The 17,726-nt window shown below is 45.7% G+C and overlaps 1 protein-coding gene across 24 annotated transcripts in view; it reads left to right on the top strand.

The window, feature by feature from the left end:
• Nucleotides 1-17,726, top strand: part of LOC105072482 (partitioning defective 3 homolog) — a 536,087-nt gene that overhangs the window by 322,732 nt on the left and 195,629 nt on the right. For 15 of the 24 annotated variants that reach the window (XM_074358251.1, XM_074358254.1, XM_074358247.1 and 12 more), the window contains 4 exons: nucleotides 4,104-4,293; nucleotides 8,454-8,605; nucleotides 9,669-9,713; nucleotides 14,533-14,760. In XM_074358251.1, coding sequence (XP_074214352.1) covers nucleotides 4,104-4,293; nucleotides 8,454-8,605; nucleotides 9,669-9,713; nucleotides 14,533-14,760 — 615 coding nt within the window. The remainder of the gene's footprint in view (nucleotides 1-4,103; nucleotides 4,294-8,453; nucleotides 8,606-9,668; nucleotides 9,714-14,532; nucleotides 14,761-17,726) is intronic. The other 9 variants (XM_074358260.1, XM_074358253.1, XM_074358248.1 and 6 more) reach the window with 4 other exon arrangements.

Below are 17,726 nucleotides of genomic sequence, written 5' to 3'. Positions count from 1 at the left end.
ATCCCAGGGGAGTAGATTCCAAAAAATAGACCGAAATGGAAGAGCTGTTGAGTTGGAAGGACGTCAGCCACGTGTTCCCACTAAACAGATAAAAGAGCTGAGTCCCAAGAGCCCTGGTGGCTTGTGTTCTGTTTTGTTCGTGGCTGTTTGCTGTTTCTAAAAGCAGCTCCCTGGGGGCCGCTGGCAGCACACCACGAGTGCTGGTGACACTCATTCTTCATTAACACCAGTTTTTAAGGACCCACATTTTTAACTGACTGGCATTAGATAGTCTGCAGGATCAGTCCCACTCTGGTAACCACTGTGATTTAAAATTGAAGTTATCTTTGAAACAGCCTTAGCGGTCAGGTACCCAGGCCGCTTAACCTCTCTTTAGGGGGGTGAATGGACCAGTGAAAGGACGTGATGGGGCTGAAGCCTCAGGCTTGCTGTGTTTTGGAGCCACAATTACCGTGCACGTTTTTCGGAGTCCGGAGTCCCACGCTGTGTGAACCTGATCAGTCCCCTTAGCTTTTGGTGGGGGTCAGCCAGCGCTGCAGCCCCAGGCGAGCTTTCTCCAAATGCCTTCTGTGCTGGCTGACTTCCCGCTTCCATGGATTTTAAGGGAGTAATCCTGGACGTTCCATCAGAAAGAAACCTGTAGAGAGCCTTGTAAGGTTTCTTCTTTTTAAAAGCCTTAAGAACATTTTACAGGTTGCTGGGCTGTCTTGCCCACAACCGACACTCACAGCGGCAGGAACAGGCGTAGCCAGCTCGACCAGCACGTTCACGTCGTAACACGCTCCGCGTGCTGGCGTCTGGGAGCGCGGAGTTTCACACATTTTTTTTCAACTTTTTTATCAGAGGAATTTTTCTGTCTAAAGCAAAGCTGAAATCTGTTGTGTCTTTCTTAGAATTTAATCTCAGTAATTTCTATATTCATACATTTTTGTGGTATGTTTAAAAAATAATTCTGTTCATAAGACTTTGATCTTGTTAGAAATTCAACATAGGAAAATGGGACGTTAATGTTGTTTTCACTGTGAGACAAATCACTGGCAAATTTTTCCTCATTCGGTCCGTTCCTGGTGTTCATGCATGGTGTTGCCTTCTATGTAAATGTACCAATGAATAAATGTTCAGTAAACAGTCATTCTGTATCTCTTTGTTTCACTCCGATACCATGTAAATCTGAGTTTCTTGCTTAACTAGTTGGGGAAACAGGAAAGTTGATTCATTGAAAAACAGATCAAAGGCTTCTCAAGTCACCTTTGGAAGGTTTCGCATTTTTGACGTGGTGAGAACCAGCAGACGAAGTGAGAGTTACTGTGTAGGTGGCGTTTGGTGGGTGTGCAGTCTCATAGTTTAGTTCATCACCCTCAGTGTATTCCTGGAGCCACATCGCAAAACAGTATTCCCAGCAAGTATTTAAGAAGTGGAAAACTGACGGAAACTATGTATTCTCAAGTCTTGTGAAATCCTGGTCTCCACAATCATGAGAGAGAGGGGGAAGCTGGATCGCTGTCTTGCTGTTCACAGGGAAATTTCTTGCCACTGATTGATGCATAAAAGTTTGAATCACTTACAGAACAGTATTTCTACTCAGAACAACATAAAAAAGGATTGTCACATGAAAAACTAGCCAGTGTTCTTCCATATTACTTGCTAGTCTGTCTCTCGGAATACATTGCTAAAGAGAGAGGTAGTTTTTGGGTTTAGGAGTGAGTGCCCCGTGATACACCGTAATCGTTTCTTCCAGTACATTTTGCCTGAGTGAGGACGTGGCATTTAATGCTGTGACGTGTGCCTCGTCAGTGGTGACTTCTCAGGGGTAACTCGGGCTTTCTTATCATCTGTACACTTCGAGGGGAAAAAGTGTGTCTTGAGAAGGAAATATTTCTCTGGGTATGAGTGCTAGTATGTGCAGCCTTAGCGATGAATGATATTTTACTTAACAGATCACTGTCTCTCTGTGCAGATATCCTAGAACTCGAGGAGGCATACACGAGGCATTTGGATTCAGGAAAAGGAAACAATGAAGTCTGGTTTACATTTTTATCATGAGCTTTCATAGGAAGTTGCTGGTTTTCACCGCTTGTCAAAATGGATGCATTTCAGGGGGAGGGGAGGTCATTAGGTTTATTTATTTGTTTATTTTTGGAGGTACTGGGGATTGAACCAGGACCTCGTGCATGCTGAGCACGCGCTCTACCGCTGAGCTATACCCTCCCCCCTGAAATGGATGCATTTCAAATCAAAACAGAGTGTTTGAGGCGGGGAGGGTGTGGCTCAAATGGGAGAGCACATGCTTAGCACGCACGGGGTCCTGGGTTCAATCCCCAGCACCCCCTCTAAAAATAAGTAAGTAAAGCTAATTGCCTCCCCACCAAATAAAAAATAAATACAAATTTTTAAAAAATGTAGTGTTTGCTACCGTGCTGAGTAGAGGGTGCAGTGAGCATATACTGTTTCTCTAAGAGTGGTTGATGGTGACTCGTGAATGCATTTGAAATTTTTAGCCAGTTTGCTTTTGAGGGTTGTCCTGAAAAGACACGTATCAACTTAATTTTTGCTCCTTTGTGGAAGTGTCTAGAATAATATATATGTTTAAAAATCCTATGTATGCCTCCCCAGATTTTCCAAAATAGTGGTAAAACAGAAATTATTGTTTACGCATTCTTATGAATGTTTGCTTTCAAAATTAGACCTTAAGACAGATGTGAAAATGTTTGTAAACTGTCTACACCCTACTGTTGTGCTATTTTCAAAGGTAATTTGTTGTGAAGGAAAGGGCGCCCTGTTTAAAACGGTGGTTTGGGGCCCGAGCTGCCATCCTTTTTATTTGCGTAGGAGTCAGGATAGCTGACTTAACAGCCGTGGACGCAGGACTTGAGCTGAGAGGTTTCCGTCCCCCATGACGTCAGGTGACGGGGGATTGTGGATCCTCCTCGCTGTGTGATGCCCGTTTCTGAGTACAGCCTGTCACCAGGTACTGTGAGAATCACAGCCTTGTCCATGAGTTCTTGCTCAGAGCAGCAATGGCGCCATATCTGGGGAAGAAGCCAGAAGAACTGTAGGCGTCTTGTGGAGGGAGGATGGCATCCTTTGGACGCCAGCTTTATCTTTAAGGATCCAGGACCTTGAATTATAACTTTGTCCCAAGAAATATAATCGCCTACGATCCATGAATCTGAGCACATTTTCCTGAAAAAAACTGATCAATATAGACAGTCGTGGGTCTTCTCTTCCCAAGAACACTGCATCCTAATTGAACACATCAGGATGGACAAGCCCCCCTGTCTGGGCATGAAGACCTCTGGGCGGCAAGATCCTAATCTCTTCTCGTTAAGATCACCGCTGCTGTCTCCCTGGGGGCCCTGGTCCCGTGCCTGCTCATCTCCAAAGTATCGCCCGGATGCACGGGGGCTTTTCTCCATCATGCATTTGCTGATGTTGCTTGTGTCTGGAATCAGTGTCACCATTTCTTCTAGCAGAAAAGATCACTGTCGCCATTCAAAGCCCGTCTCTGATGTTGACTTTTGGGAAGGTTCCCAGCACGCTCTGCTTCCAGCTTCCCAGGCACTTACTACCCTGGAGAAAGCTGGGCATTTCTGACGCATCGCCCACCCACCAGCCAGTGCTGCTCCATCTGTCTGTCTGTGTCCTGCCCTGGCGTGTGAGCTATCGAGGGGCAGAGGTTGAGACTTTCTTACAGACCTGCTGTGTGGTAGGCGCCCCTTGGGGGCTGGGTAGATGACGGCTGTAATTCTGCAGGGCTTCCCTCTAAACTTCCTTGCAGAATTTTTCAGAGGGCTTTAACAGCTCCAAGTCTCTGTGGCGTTGTCACACTGGAAGTCTTTCTGGAGATCATCTCTGGCCTTAGGAAACTTAAACTGGAGGAATGGAATACCCAGAGCGCCATGGCTGCAGTGTCAGGAGACAGAACAGACGGGCGGTCTCCACTTGACGTTCATTTATGGAAAATACATTTTCCTGAATTCTGTTCTGTTCTGGGCAGATTCTGCAAGTTTAGATGTTTTCTAATGCAGAAGGGATTTACATTCATACATGTGCCCCTTAGATGAATGTCTAGAATTTCTCTTCCTTTTTTCCCCACTGTGCAGGGAAGTACCAGCTGTCCCCCACAGTGAACATGCCCCAAGATGACACTGTCATTATAGAGGACGACAGGTTGCCAGTGCTGCCTCCACACCTCTCGGACCAGTCCTCCTCCAGCTCCCACGATGACGTAGGATTCGTGACGACAGACCCTGGCCCGTGGGCCCAGGCGGGCATCAGTGACTCCGCAGACTGGTAAGAGCACCCAGGGCTGGGGGACACTCGTTAGTCACGGTCGCAGTTGATTTTCTGTGTGAATGGCCCATCGTGTTCTTCTTGTGTCCTGTTTCCACGATCTAATGCTCTCAGTGATCACTCAGAAGCGTGCGCAGTGGTTTTAGCCTTTCTCGGGCTCTAGTTCATAATTTAGCCAAACCAACAACCCTGCTCAGGTGTTAAGTTTCACTCTTAACTACTTTAGATCTGTGTTAATTTGGTGAATTATTTTACTGTTAAATAAATTCTGTGCGACTCCCTGTGGTGACTGAGCGTGTGTGACGGTTGGGTGACTTTGGCCAAGAGAAGAGCCGTTCGGTCCGGGAGCAGGAGGGGCCTGGCTGGCTGTCTTCCCAGCGTGCTGTTGGCTCTGCAGGGTTTGCGCTCACTCCTTGCACGGTGACGTCCGGGGCAGCCTGGTGTGTCTCTCAGAACAGGAGAGAGCATTTAGTGTCGCTGAGCCAGCGTGTGGCACGTGAGTGCGGACGTGTGTCTTCTTTGCGTGCCGGTGATTATACACATCAGTAAGCGAAAGGCAGCCTTCCTCCGGGCCGGCCTTGCAGGCTGCCGCGGTGGTTAGCGCCATGCCCAGGCGGCGCTGCGCCAGGATTTTCTTGTTGCTCTTTCTCTGAGGTCTTTTATGAACACATCAGCAGAAGCATACTTAAATGTTGCTGCATCGAGCTGCTCTCGAGCCTGCGTGGTAATAGCTTACTTACCTTGGGGTGAGTTTGTGGTTCAGCGAGGCGGGGGAGCTACCCTGGAAGACGCAGACCCGCCCAGAGCCCCCCGAGGCCACGGCCTTGACCGCTGCTGGGCAGACCCCTCTCCGACAGTGGAAGCTGTGGCCAGCAGGGTCAGGGGTAGGTGCCACGGCCTTCATCCTGGGGGCAGAAGCCTCTGAATCTGCCCCGAGACGAGGAATTGCAGGCAGAGATCTGGTGGGGGCCCGAGGAACGTAGCACTGTGTTGGTGCAGGTAAACAAGTAACTCGCAGGGCAGGAGTGTGGCATTGATTTCCCTAAGGAGATTCATAAAATGGTGAGGACTTGTATGAGTTTGCCGTGAGGAATGTGCAGGAGCTGGAAAAGACTATGAATGAACGGTTATCCAAACAAGAGTGGCAGCTGCTCTGAATCACAGCAGAAAATGTAAGCTTTTCCAGCCTGACAATATCTCCCTAATCCTTGATGAAAATGTTACGAAAACAAAAGGGCAATAAGGCGGGATTAATAACTGGAATTTTAATAACGCTGGGGGTCAGGACATGGTTACAGTCTTTAAAGAGTCAGCTGTCAGCCCTGCGGTCTAGCATGCTAAGTGTTCCAGGGCGCTGTTTATCGTGTCTGAAATTAGTTTAATGGGTATATTGATAGGGAAGAATTAATTATGCTATGGTTTAAGAATGTTTAGTTATTTCCAGACTCTTATTAGCTCACAAACTCATTTGACATTTTAAATTGTGGATGTTCGCAGTTCGCTGCCCAACTGTGGAAGGCCCCATCGTGTCACACGGCTCAACTTGCCATTTGCTAACTGATAGGATGTACTTTTTTCAACCCATTAATTGGACCTAACAGTGTTTTTAAGGTGAAAAAGGTAAAACAACAGATTCTAATCTCAGTGACAATGTAATTTCAGAGAATGTAAAATTAGTTTAAAAAATATGCCAATATGTGGTTTTCATTAGCAACAACAATTTGTATGTCTTTGGAAAACCTTTTACAAATGATTTCTATTAAGAATGCATGACTCTGTCCACAAACATGATGCCTGTTTGGAGTTGAGGTTTTAACGTATTCCACGTCACGTGGGAAAAGGCTGCGGGGCGTGTACAGAATGGTGGAACAGGGCCACGTTCCGTGTCTGAAAGAATTACTCTTAGAGAAAATACGTTGTTTAGAGTTGCTGTTGGCAAAGCTGGGTTGTAGTCCTCTCCGTAGGGGTTTTAATTTTTCACTTCGAGGACTGTATTTTTGGAATTGGGTGTACGTGCTCTGGAAATTACACGCATAGTGTCGTAAGCGTGGTGTACGTGGACACCACTGGGTAAGTGTACTGTGCAAGCACGTGCACATGTAAGACAAGTGCAGAAGCCGCATGTATTTATATGCGAATTGCACGCTAGACATGTGCGTCGGGTCCAAGCAGAGTCGTATGTGAAGGGGCCCCTAAGGCTTCAGGTGAACACGACCCTTCTTCTTCCTGGAACATCCAGTGTCTCCAGAGTTTTACAGGAGAAATATGACAAATTGCAAATGAAAAGAGTTCATTTATTAGGACAAATCGTTGTGTTTTATACAAAAAATTGTTTTGGAGGGGAGGATGTGGCGCAGGGGGAGAGCGCATGCTTAGGATGCACGAGGTCCTGGGCTCAGTCCCCGGCACCTCCATAAATAATAAATAAAACTGATTCTATCCCCCACCCAAAAAAAAGTTTAAAAAAATACGTGTCTTTGCTCTGGGCTGAACCCCCCTTGCCTCTGGGCTTCTCTTTTCTCGGTACCCGGGCCAGAGTGTGGTGAGGCCAGCGAGGCGCCCGGGGTAGCACAGGTCAAGAGGGGGCCTCCTTCTCAGGTGTTGCCCTTGAACATGCGGGACCCTGAGACGACAGCGTCCTTAGGCTCTGAGTCCTGGACACCTGCCATGTCTCCTCCTCGGGGCCTGCTCTGGGCACGGTGGGTAAGACAGAGGCGGATTGTTCGATTGCTTTTTAAGGTTGTGGTTGGGGGTTGGTTTCTCGGGACCGTGTTTCTGTTGTCCTAAGTCATGTGACCGCGATGAGCTGAGCTTAGAAGGTCTTTGCTGGGTGAGAATGACGTTTCCAGCGTGTAGGTTTGCCGTTTAGCAGGGGCTTTCCCCTCTGGGCGTTGCGTCTTCTCAGTGGCCCTGGCAGGTGGGAGAGCCAGTGAAGCAGCACAGGCCCCGTCCACTGACAGCGAAGCACCTCCTTGGTCTTTCTCATCTCGATCTTGGGTTTAGCTCTTCTCGAAGGCAGGGTATCGTTTCACACAGTAAATCGCAGCTACATTTCTAGCGTCTGTCCAAACCAGAGCCACCCCGTTTCACCGGTATGTGTGCTCATCTCCGAGGGCCAGGGCAGGGCGCGAGGAGCTGGCCCCCTGCAGCAGCGTCAGGAGGCCGTCGTGGCTCCTCTCACACTGCAGAGAGCACCCCGCCCTGTCTGTCCAGTGGCTATGAGGGACGGTCCCCCCAGGCCATGTTGGGGACGTGGCTGGGCACTGCGGGAGGAAGCTCTTTGTTCACTCAGCGTGCCCAAGAGAGAAGACAGTTCTGTTGTGTGGCCTGTGCCCAGAACACCTGGCCACGCCTTTGAAAGTGCTCACAGGATTTTACAGATGGGGGCGATGCCCTGTCGTCCCCGCTGCCTCCTCCCGGAAGGCCCCGGGGGCCACGTGGACCACGGTCCATCTAGTCTGAGTCGTGCTTTCCCAGGCTCCCTGAGCACCCCTCATTCTCCCATCTACGTGCCTGCAGTATCTGCGTTGCGCTTCTGGCTTGGTGTTTTTTAAAGGAACGTGTAGGGAACATTATTTATAATTTTGGCTCCGGTACCCAGCATAATGCCTTAATCAGATTAAGTTCTAATCACAATTTGTCGAGTTGATTTCTTCTCAGCTGATTAAGTATTGCAGAGAGAGCATTCACCCTCTTGGAACTGCATGCCAGGGTTTTGTTTTGAAACACAAGATGAAGGATATATAAGAAGACCAGGACATAACCTTTTTAAAACTTCTGTTCAACTGCAGTTCATGCAGTCACTTACTTGTATCGTGATACGGGCAGGGGTGAGTGTAGCTCAGGGTGGACCGCGTGCTCAGCACGCACGGGGTTCTGGGTTCAGTCCCCAGCACCTCCATTTGTATTACGATATGACAGGTTTCCTCAAATATCCAGTCTGTGTCACGTGGAGAAAGAACTGCTCTGAATGTGAATTAATGTCGTATTTTCCCATCGCCTCCTACTCAGACACCACCTTTTTGAATGGACTATACTGGTATTAGTTAAAGTATTTCTGAAGAATACACACACCCCTCTACACAGGTGTATATGAACTTACCTGAACTGCGTGTCCCCCGTTTTCAGTAAATGTTTCTGTGTCTTTCTCTCCACACCAGCTCTTTGAGTCCAGATGTCGACCCAGTTCTGGCTTTTCAACGGGAAGGATTTGGACGTCAGAGTATGTCAGAAAAACGCACAAAGCAATTTTCAGATGCCAGTCAATTGGATTTCGTTAAAACGCGAAAATCAAAAAGCATGGATTTAGGTAGTGAGTACAATCTCCGTGAACCTCTCTCTAAACAAGGTTTAGACGCTCTCAGATTAAAACTGATGGTCCCAAACACATGGCTGTTTACTTTGAGCGATAGAGAAAATAACTGTGAAATGAGGCAATTTGGCAAAAATGAGTTTTTCTCTGAGTTCGAGATAAACTATATTTCTCTTAAGTGGCATGTTTACATAGTGCACAATATGTTAATATATATGTTTTCTGATGAGAAAGGAAACAAACACGTGTGTGTATCATGATACACTCATGTATCTTCATTCGGGAAAGAATGACGTGTTTTAACACCTTGGCTGCTGAAAAGCAACGTCCTTGCCCTCTGACGTGGCTGGTGGTGGTGGGGTCTCAAACCGGAAGAAAAAGTTTGGAGAGAAACCATTATCTCAATCCATGTCTGGAGTTTGGTTCCTTCACGACAGCTTCCTTCCACCGCTGGTCTTTGAGGTTTATTTGATAGAAGTGCTTATGTGTTGATAATTAAGGCATTTAATTGGAGAAATAATTTGAGAGAATATTTATTGTAGAAAGTATTTGGAAGCCAAATGAGAGGGAAATAACCCTAGCTGTTCAATTAAACACCAATCAGGTAGTGTCTTTTTTAAAATCCAAATCCACCAAAACCCGAAACAAAGAAAAAAGTCAATTAATTAATCCAATAGACCTGTAAACCGATTGAATGATTAGGAACCCTTGTTAATCAGTCGCAATGTGTTTACGCTGTTCTCTGGTGGCTGTTTGTACTTGAAGACTAAAAGCATTAATTTATCACGTGCATCAAAGAAGAGCTTGGCGATGCCTTGCCCGGCTGGTGACAATGTGCTAACACACCAATAACACATGGGTCCGTGAGGTGGGATGACCGGCGTTGCATGGAGACACGGCTCCTTCCCCCACTTTGATTCTGAATGTTGGCTTGATGTCCCGTATTATTTGCATGAAATGTTACCTAAGAATTATCCCCTAACTGAGAAGACCTGGGGGTGGTTGAAGCATGTCCGGCCGCGGGGCTAACTGAGCTAACCGGTCTACATTTACCTTTTAACAGTAGCTGACGAGACTAAACTCAGTACAGCGGGTGACCAGAAAGCAGGTAAGAACGGGCAGCCAGACTGTTGCCATAGAAACCGTGGTCCAAGGAGCTGCCAGTCATACTCACGTAAACATAACCATTCCGGGCTTGCTCCGACGTTCCCGTGGTCGGAAATCAAATTGCACAAGCCGAGGAAAATTTTTGGTGAGGAGAAATTGATCAGCGTGATACATGCTAAATGGAAATGTGCTTTAGTGCTTCCAAGATGCTAGAGCACCTAGAGTTTCTTAGTTATGTTTGTGGGGGGCTGTTTTGTCACACGTAAAACTGATCAAATTCCCCAACATGTGGTTTCTTATGGGAGACTGTTTTTTTTTAAGTCCTCTACCCCGTGCCTAGGTTAACACCCAAGAAATGATTCTCAGAGTGATGATTTGATTTGAAGGACAACAGCGCAAAGATAGATATTTCCCCTGAAGGACAGAGTCCAGCGTTGCTGTTACTGGTCACTCAGACACCTTAGCTCTCTTTCAGACGAAGCGTTAGTTCCTGGTCATCTGACATTCAGTTCAATCTACAGCGCATCCTTATCTTAACTTTGTGACTTTAAAGGTTTTTGGTGTTTTGCTGTGTTTTGTTTCTGAACTACTTAGGGCTGGCTTCTAAAATGCTACCTGAAACATTCCATGGAAATAATGAATTATGTTGACCTGGGTTTTACATCATAGTAGATTTTTCTTACTCTGTTATTTTATGAAAATAATCAGACGAAAGTATGTGTGACGAAAGTTAATGTGCTTTGTACAGTTGAGCACGTGTGATTTATTGTTGTAAGTCTGAAGGCGTGTTTTAGTATCTCTAGATCCGATGTGGTGCAGTTGCCCCACTTAGCACTAATGAGCATCAGTTCACCTTCGTAACCTGCAGCAGGAATTAGTTTTAGGCTTCTTGCAAAATGTGTATCCCACATGCATATGTACAGATGGCTGTGGGCATGGTTGGAGTTTTCCCGTTCTGTAAAGATAGATTATAAAAATTACATCCAATAAATCACTGGATTAACTATAGTGCAGTGCAGTTAACAATAGCCCCAGCCCTCATTAAGAAGCTATTTCTTTTATCAAACAGAAAATTCATTGAAATTCTGTTAAGAGAGCTAAAGAAAAATGCCATTTGATAGTTCACATATGCAAATTAGTCGTTAGTTTTTAGAGCTAATAGTCTTCAGTACTTTTAAAGAAGTAACCCCAATCCAAGTTGATGTTCATAAAAACCAAGCTGAGCTGCTCAGGTCAAAGAACATGACTTTATATACTGTGCCAATTAGGTAAAGTAAGGAAAGTATTTAATTTAACCCACACACTATTACTAACAGGAAAAGAACAATTTATTGGGATTTAAAAAAATAATAATGATACCCAGATTTCAACTGAAGACATGAAGTAACTTTCCTGGTGACGAGGTAGATTTTATAATCTAATTGAGTCATATGTTTTTATGGTTTTTTTAAAGTGTTAGATCCTAGATAGAAACAGCATTTGGGGTACTAGTTGCGATCTGTCCTACCCAATTAAACTAGAAGGACTTGGGACAAAAATTATTACATGGACGTCAAAGTACTTTTGGGTCTATTGGTTTTAAATCTGCAGTGAATAAAATGTCAAACTCGACCCTTCTCACCCTCCAGTGTTGGACACTGAACACACTGTCGGTTATTTTTCTTTCTTCACTTCACTTGAATTGTTAAGATTGTCATGGTTTTACTGTGTAGGCCGAAGGCTTTTGGTCTCGTCGCAGTGGCCTCTGAGTGCAGATCGTCTGTCCAGCCATAAGCTTTTCATAATGAAAACTCAATTCCATTTCCCTTTGCCCTTGCAAAAGACTTCCTCTGCTTTTTTTCGATGAGAGAAATATTACTGGGTAGAAGAAAACTAGACCTAAGGAAAATGGTATGATTACGATTTCTGCCTTTATTCCCGGATTTAGGGATTTTGGGGGTAAATTTGCTTCCTGCCAGAAGAGAGGACAGGAACGAGAGAATGGGGTTTCTAACCAGGTTAATCCTTGAGTATAAAAAATACACAAAGTATCCTAATGACCTGAAAGGTTGTATATAGAGCCTCAAAATATTATTTTAGAATTAAGAGACATTGATTTGTGTGTGTGTGTAACTAAAACTAATCTTTTGCCCGTACTTTGTATAGTGAAAGACATTTTCAATTTTTGTAACTGGTAAATGATAAAGTTTATAATGTTAGGAATCTCAGTAACCCTCATTCAGGAATCCTCACAATATATTACTTCACAAAATCTTTGTTCCATTTCTTTGACGAATAGGATATTTACATGTAGGCGATCCCTGTTACAGAGTGAGAGGCAGCAAGCTCTGTACGGGACCAGGTAGTGAATGCTGTGGGTCTCGCAGACCAGGCAGTGTCTGGAGCAATTACTTCATTCTGGTGTCATGTGAAGGCAGCCCTGGTGAACACGTAAACAGATGGGCGTGGCTGTGTTCCAGTAAAGTCGTCCAGATTTGGCCCATGGTTTGCTGATCTCTGTTATAGATTCACAAATTACAGATGTTAGGAATATTTCAGCCGTGCGTCAGTATGGACTGTATTTCATTGACCTCCAGCATGCCCAGTGCCCAGCATCTATTGTTTTCCATGTTTTGCCAGAATGTTATAGTACATACTTACGAATTTAGAGAAAAGAGTAGATGGGTGAGCTCTCCGCTACATTCACAAAATAGCTACTGCTTATTTAGTTACACTTTCATCATTGTTTTTCTCCCCAGATTTGCTTGGGTTTCTATGTTTTAATAAGTACACACATGCACTGTTATACACATATATCCATATTTATATACATGTATATGGACATACACATTCATTGCAATAAATACTCATGCCATTTCTGGAATTCGTGATGGAAGTTTTTAGTGCTCCGAGTACATTAAGTCAGATCTCAGCTAACTACATGTGTAAATGATGCGTTTATGATCGTCTTTCCTAGCAGCATCAGATCTTTATTGGAGACACATACATAATACAGACACACGTGCATGTATACACAGATAATACACACGCATCCTTGATGAACCCAAGAAAGCACCAAATATCTGCCTTAAGAGTGTTTCTAGAACCCAGATGGAGCTGGTGAGCTATGAAAATTGAGAGGCACAATTTATTCAGAAAAAGGTCTTCACAGTGCTAATTCTAGAAAGCGTGAACGTAAATGCCTCTGAGCCGTGGAAGCCCACGTCATAAGTATCTGTCTTCTAGGCGGTGACGTACCAGGCTGCTCCTTAATTATTGGTCAGCATATGGGCTGACGGCCCCATGTAGAGATGACCTGCCCAGCCTCACCTGCCCTTCCTTTTTTTGCACCTGCCATTTTCACAGTCTAAGTAGAGAAGTCATTCTGTAGCCTGGGTTGCCCAGCTGGTGGGTGCTGGTTTTTCACTCATCCAGATGCCAAATTCATCTACCTGTGAGTGCTAGGTCAGCAGTGATGGACGAGGCTGTCTCACCTGGTTAAAGAAACCCATTTTGAATTTCTTCTGTAGAGCCCAGGGAACTATGTTCAGTATCTCGTAGTAACCTTTAATGAAAAAAGAATATGAAAACGATTGTATGTATGTATATGCATGACTGGGACACTGTGCTGCACACCAGAAATGAACACATTGTAACTGACGGTACTTCAATTTAAAAAAGAGTCATTTTAAAGTCCGGTATAATATTTTAAAATATAATATATATCATTCTATATGAAAATCTTTAATTTGCATATCACCAAAACAAAATCTGCTTGAGAGTATCATATCTTAATTTACATGAGATTAATCTCTGTGGCCTACCAATGAATAAATTGGAATTTAAAATTAAAAAAAGAAAAAAAAGAAATCCATTTCGATTGCCCCCTAAAGCCTGGTGCGGTCAGGTCCTCCAGGAGCCGAGCCCCGGCTCTGATCCTCTGGGGGTCCCCTGCCGTCCACCCTGCTGCAGTCTTCACGGTCCCTGCTGGTCCTCCTCCTGCCCCTCCCCTGTTTCTCAAGCAGACGTTGTTCACAGGCCTCGGAGTCTAATCCTCGTCCAAGTCTGCTCTGTCCTCCTGTGCTTCTCCCTGGAGACAGTCCCTACATAGTTTCTGTTTTTCTTTTTCTTTTTTTTTATTTAATTGCAGTACCGTTGATTTACAGTGTCCTGTTAGTTTCTGGTGCACGGGTCGTGATTCAGATACAAGCTACTCACCTGGTGTCTTCCTAGTCACATCTTGCGTTGCTCTTCCTAGAGGACACGCCCGCTTTCCAGAATTAGGTTCCAGCTGGCGCCAGGGTGCCCTGATTTTGTTGGGGACATGTGGTTTCTTGTGCTTTTCTCACTTGCTGGCTTGGGTGAACCCCACCGTAATGAGGAAGATACCCAATGAAGCTTGTTGAGATCAAAGTTTACCTTCTGTTGTCAGTAACTTTACACTGTCAAAAAACGGTTTTAGCCAACCTTCCCCTGGTCGGTTCCCTCAGCCTTTCTCCCTCTCTGCTCTTTAGACGAGCCTCTGGGTTATTCTGGGGCCTTCAGGTTATTGACACAACTCGGAGAAAATGATCTGACAAAGATTTCACCTGTTGACCCATAAATGGATGCTGATAGATTTCTTCTTATAGAGAAGATAGACCACATTTAATGAACATTTGGGGAAAATTAAAATGAGAGGCTGTCCCTTCCCTTTGTATGTCTTGCCATCCACAGTCCAGAAGTGGACACTGAGCAGACAGTTGGTTTATGTCCGTGGCGTTTCCCACAGTGCGTGGCTTCTTGGGCACGTCGTCTTCATCGCTGACTCTAACGACGCTCTGTCTTTGCACACCTCCAAGGCTCCCCCAGCCGAGACGTGGGGCCATCCCTGGGTCTGAAGAAGTCGAGCTCTTTAGAGAGTCTGCAGACGGCGGTCGCCGAGGTGACTCTGAATGGGGACATCCCCTTCCACCGCCCACGGCCGAGGATCATCCGAGGAAGAGGGTGCAACGAGAGCTTCCGAGCTGCCATCGACAAGTCCTATGACAAACCTGCTATGGACGACGATGACGAAGGCATGGAGACGCGTAAGTGCCCGGTGTCCGAAAGGACAGCCACTGCGTGCAGCTCTGCAGAGCAGCGGCTCTTCAAGTGTGCTCCGGGGAACCCTGTGGGTTCCCGGGGCCCTGCAGTGGGATCTCTGAGGTCGAAACCATCTTCATTAAGAAGATGATGGTATTTACCTTTTACACTCTTACTCTCTTGCAAGTGTACGGTTGGGTTTTCTAGAGGCGATCTGTCCCGTGATTCCGCAGTGGACTGAATGCAGAGCAGATAGAAGAACCTTCCCAGCTCGATGCTAAAGAGATTTGCTAAAATTTAACACAGGGCCATTATCCTCATGAATTGTTTTTGGAAAATACAAGACTTTTTTTTTTTTTGGTAAAGTATGTTTTCTGTCATTATGAAATTTGTCACTTTTTACAAAATAATTCATATTTTTAAACTCAGTTTTAATGCAGTATATATTGTTAGATATAATCCACATAGAAATTTTCTTTTGAGTCTTGAATAAATTTTAGGGGTGTCAAGCATCCTGAGAAGCAGAATGTCTGAAAGCCGCTGCTGTGCAGTGTCTGTAATACTGGATCTCAAGCGAACGCGTGTCGTCATCTGTGATTTTGAGAACATACATTTGTTTTGTTTCTGTGAATTACTCTTGCTTTCCCTGAACTGCGCTAGCAAGATGTTTGTGTCTGTGTGTGTGTTTCCAAATTGCAAAATATTTTAAGCCAAAATTATCGAAAGTCAGAGGTTGCAGTGAAGAAGCAGTGTGTTTTCTGTAGTCTGCTGAGAGGAAAGCGACGTTTATAAGAACGTACGAACGTCCGCTTCGGTGAGTTGTCGTTATAGTTAAGTTTCCATGGTGTGAGAGTAGCCATTTGATTTAAACGTAAGGAAGAAACTCCACAGTGTATCTGCTTAGAAGAGAAAGGACGTGAATCCTGATGGTAAAGATCACGGACTAGCTCATACTGCTCGTTAATGCTAATTCATATTTTGGTCGTTTGACTTCCGAGTGACTATGCCCTTCCAGCTGTCGGCACTGAAGCTGGGGCCACCGTCCAGAGTTAAAGTAGAGAGTGTTCCAGTGGGTCATGGTCGACTTTGGGTTTAACTTTGGGGGGACACACATCCCTAAGGAAGATTGTGGGGCAGAAGGAGGGTTTTAAGTGAAAGCCACATTCGCAGGAGACTCACAGCAGACTGTGTCATCTCGGCCTGGCGCACAGCGTGCTCTTGGCAGGATGAGCATTCCTGCCATAGTGAAACAGGCAAAGCCCAACCTGGGAGAGGGCGGCTCCACCCTCCCCCGCCCCCTCCTCATTCTCTGTCTAAATCTGGACAGGTTTTCACTCCCTCCAGCCTGTGATTTCAAATATATGCAGTCGATTCTTGCCAGATGAAGAACATATTTCCTATTTTTGCTGCCAAGCCTGGTCTCCGAGATCCTGAGTCATATGGGCTCCCAGCCGTTGGGTTTTTCCCAGCGTGTCCGCGGTTCCCTGCCATCCTGACCAGTACCTCCCGGGTGGGCCCCTCCATCGCTTGGAGATCTCGCCCCTGTCCTGGGTGCATAGCTAACAAGAGACCTCGTACTTGGGCACCTGAGTATTTGTTTTTTTAATCATTTACAAGTTAAGATGCTTCTGAACTTTTTTTCTTATTCTGGTTGAAATGTTATTTAAATTCCTGCATAAAATGCAGTTTTCTTACATATATCACTTATCTCCCACACTGCAGGGGCTGGGGTAGATAGCAGTTCAGGGCGTGTTCTTAATTCTGTGGCCTCCAGACCTCCTCACTGGTGTAGATGTCTGAGTCTGTCCCTATATAAACTTAGTGTCCATTTTTATTTGGAAATAATTAATTTAAGTATTTTATATGAAAAATTTTGTGTTCAGCAATCATCAAGGGAAAAACAAGTAACTAGACAAACTACAACTTGTGAACTGGAGGGAAAGTTCTGGATAAGAGCTGGGAGAGACACGTGACCCAGGTCCCTGCCACCACAAAGTGCTGGGTTTTCCAAAAGTCCTGATTTTGTGATGTCTTTCTTCAGACTGATCTTTGAACTTTGACTACGGTGGAAGAAAGGCAACCAAATTGTACAATTCAGATGCTGACAGAGCTTTTGCAGTGGACGAGCAGGGTGGCAGGAGCAGGGGCGTGGTCCGATGACTCACGTCCCATCCAGTTCTTTTCACTAGTTTGGGGTTTGGGTGAAGTTGCTTAAAAGCCTTAAGCTTTAATCCCCTCAGTTGTAAAACTGAAGACTCGGATGCCGAGGTCATTGATTCTCAGGTTGCATGTTGTGTGTCTGGGATGGGGGGGCTCGGGGGCTTGGGGGAGTCGGGGAGCACGTGGGAGGCCAAGCCCATGGGACTGCAAGGTCACCTGCTCCCTGCTGTCACCCCAATGGCTGTGTGCATTTTTAAATCACTTTTTGAACATGGTGCTTCTCCGTAACTTTAAAGTTTTAAAAAGGGAAGGTCGCAGTTTTTCAGATGAAGTTTTAAAAGCTCGGGTGTGGATGACTTCTTTCTGCAGTGCCGCACAGGTTTAGCGTCTCCTGACTCTGCGGCCCGGTCACGGGCTGACCACAGTCCTGCCTGCTTCTCTGGAAAGCCCGGGAAGAAAGACGCCACCAGTCTCACTCCCGCAGGGCCGGGCTTGGGGCTGGGTGAAGTGTGGGAGTCGGGGATGTTGTCATGTCAGTGAGTAGCACCTGCTTAGCCAGCAGCGCTGCGTGCACAGAGACAGGCAGCGAGCCCCTGGGTCGGCAGCGACTCGTCCCTCCTTCTCTGTGTCCCACACTGGACCTGCGTGGCCGAGACCTCCAGTGCCTCTGCAAACCCTTTGTTTTCTTTAAAAAAAAAGAAAAATCTGTCAAGGCTGATGTCACTGCTGGTGGTCATGGGACCGTCTCCTTTACGTAGGACTAAGCACAGTTGTGAGAAAGGAGCTCCTCCTCCAATTCCCTCAGCACCAT

The sequence above is a fragment of the Camelus bactrianus genome, chromosome 35, assembly GCF_048773025.1.
Source record: "Camelus bactrianus isolate YW-2024 breed Bactrian camel chromosome 35, ASM4877302v1, whole genome shotgun sequence".
In the NCBI taxonomy this organism is placed as follows: Eukaryota; Metazoa; Chordata; class Mammalia; order Artiodactyla; family Camelidae; genus Camelus; species Camelus bactrianus.
Note: the sequence above shows the minus strand (reverse complement) of the source record. Positions and strands in the feature narration are given on the sequence as shown.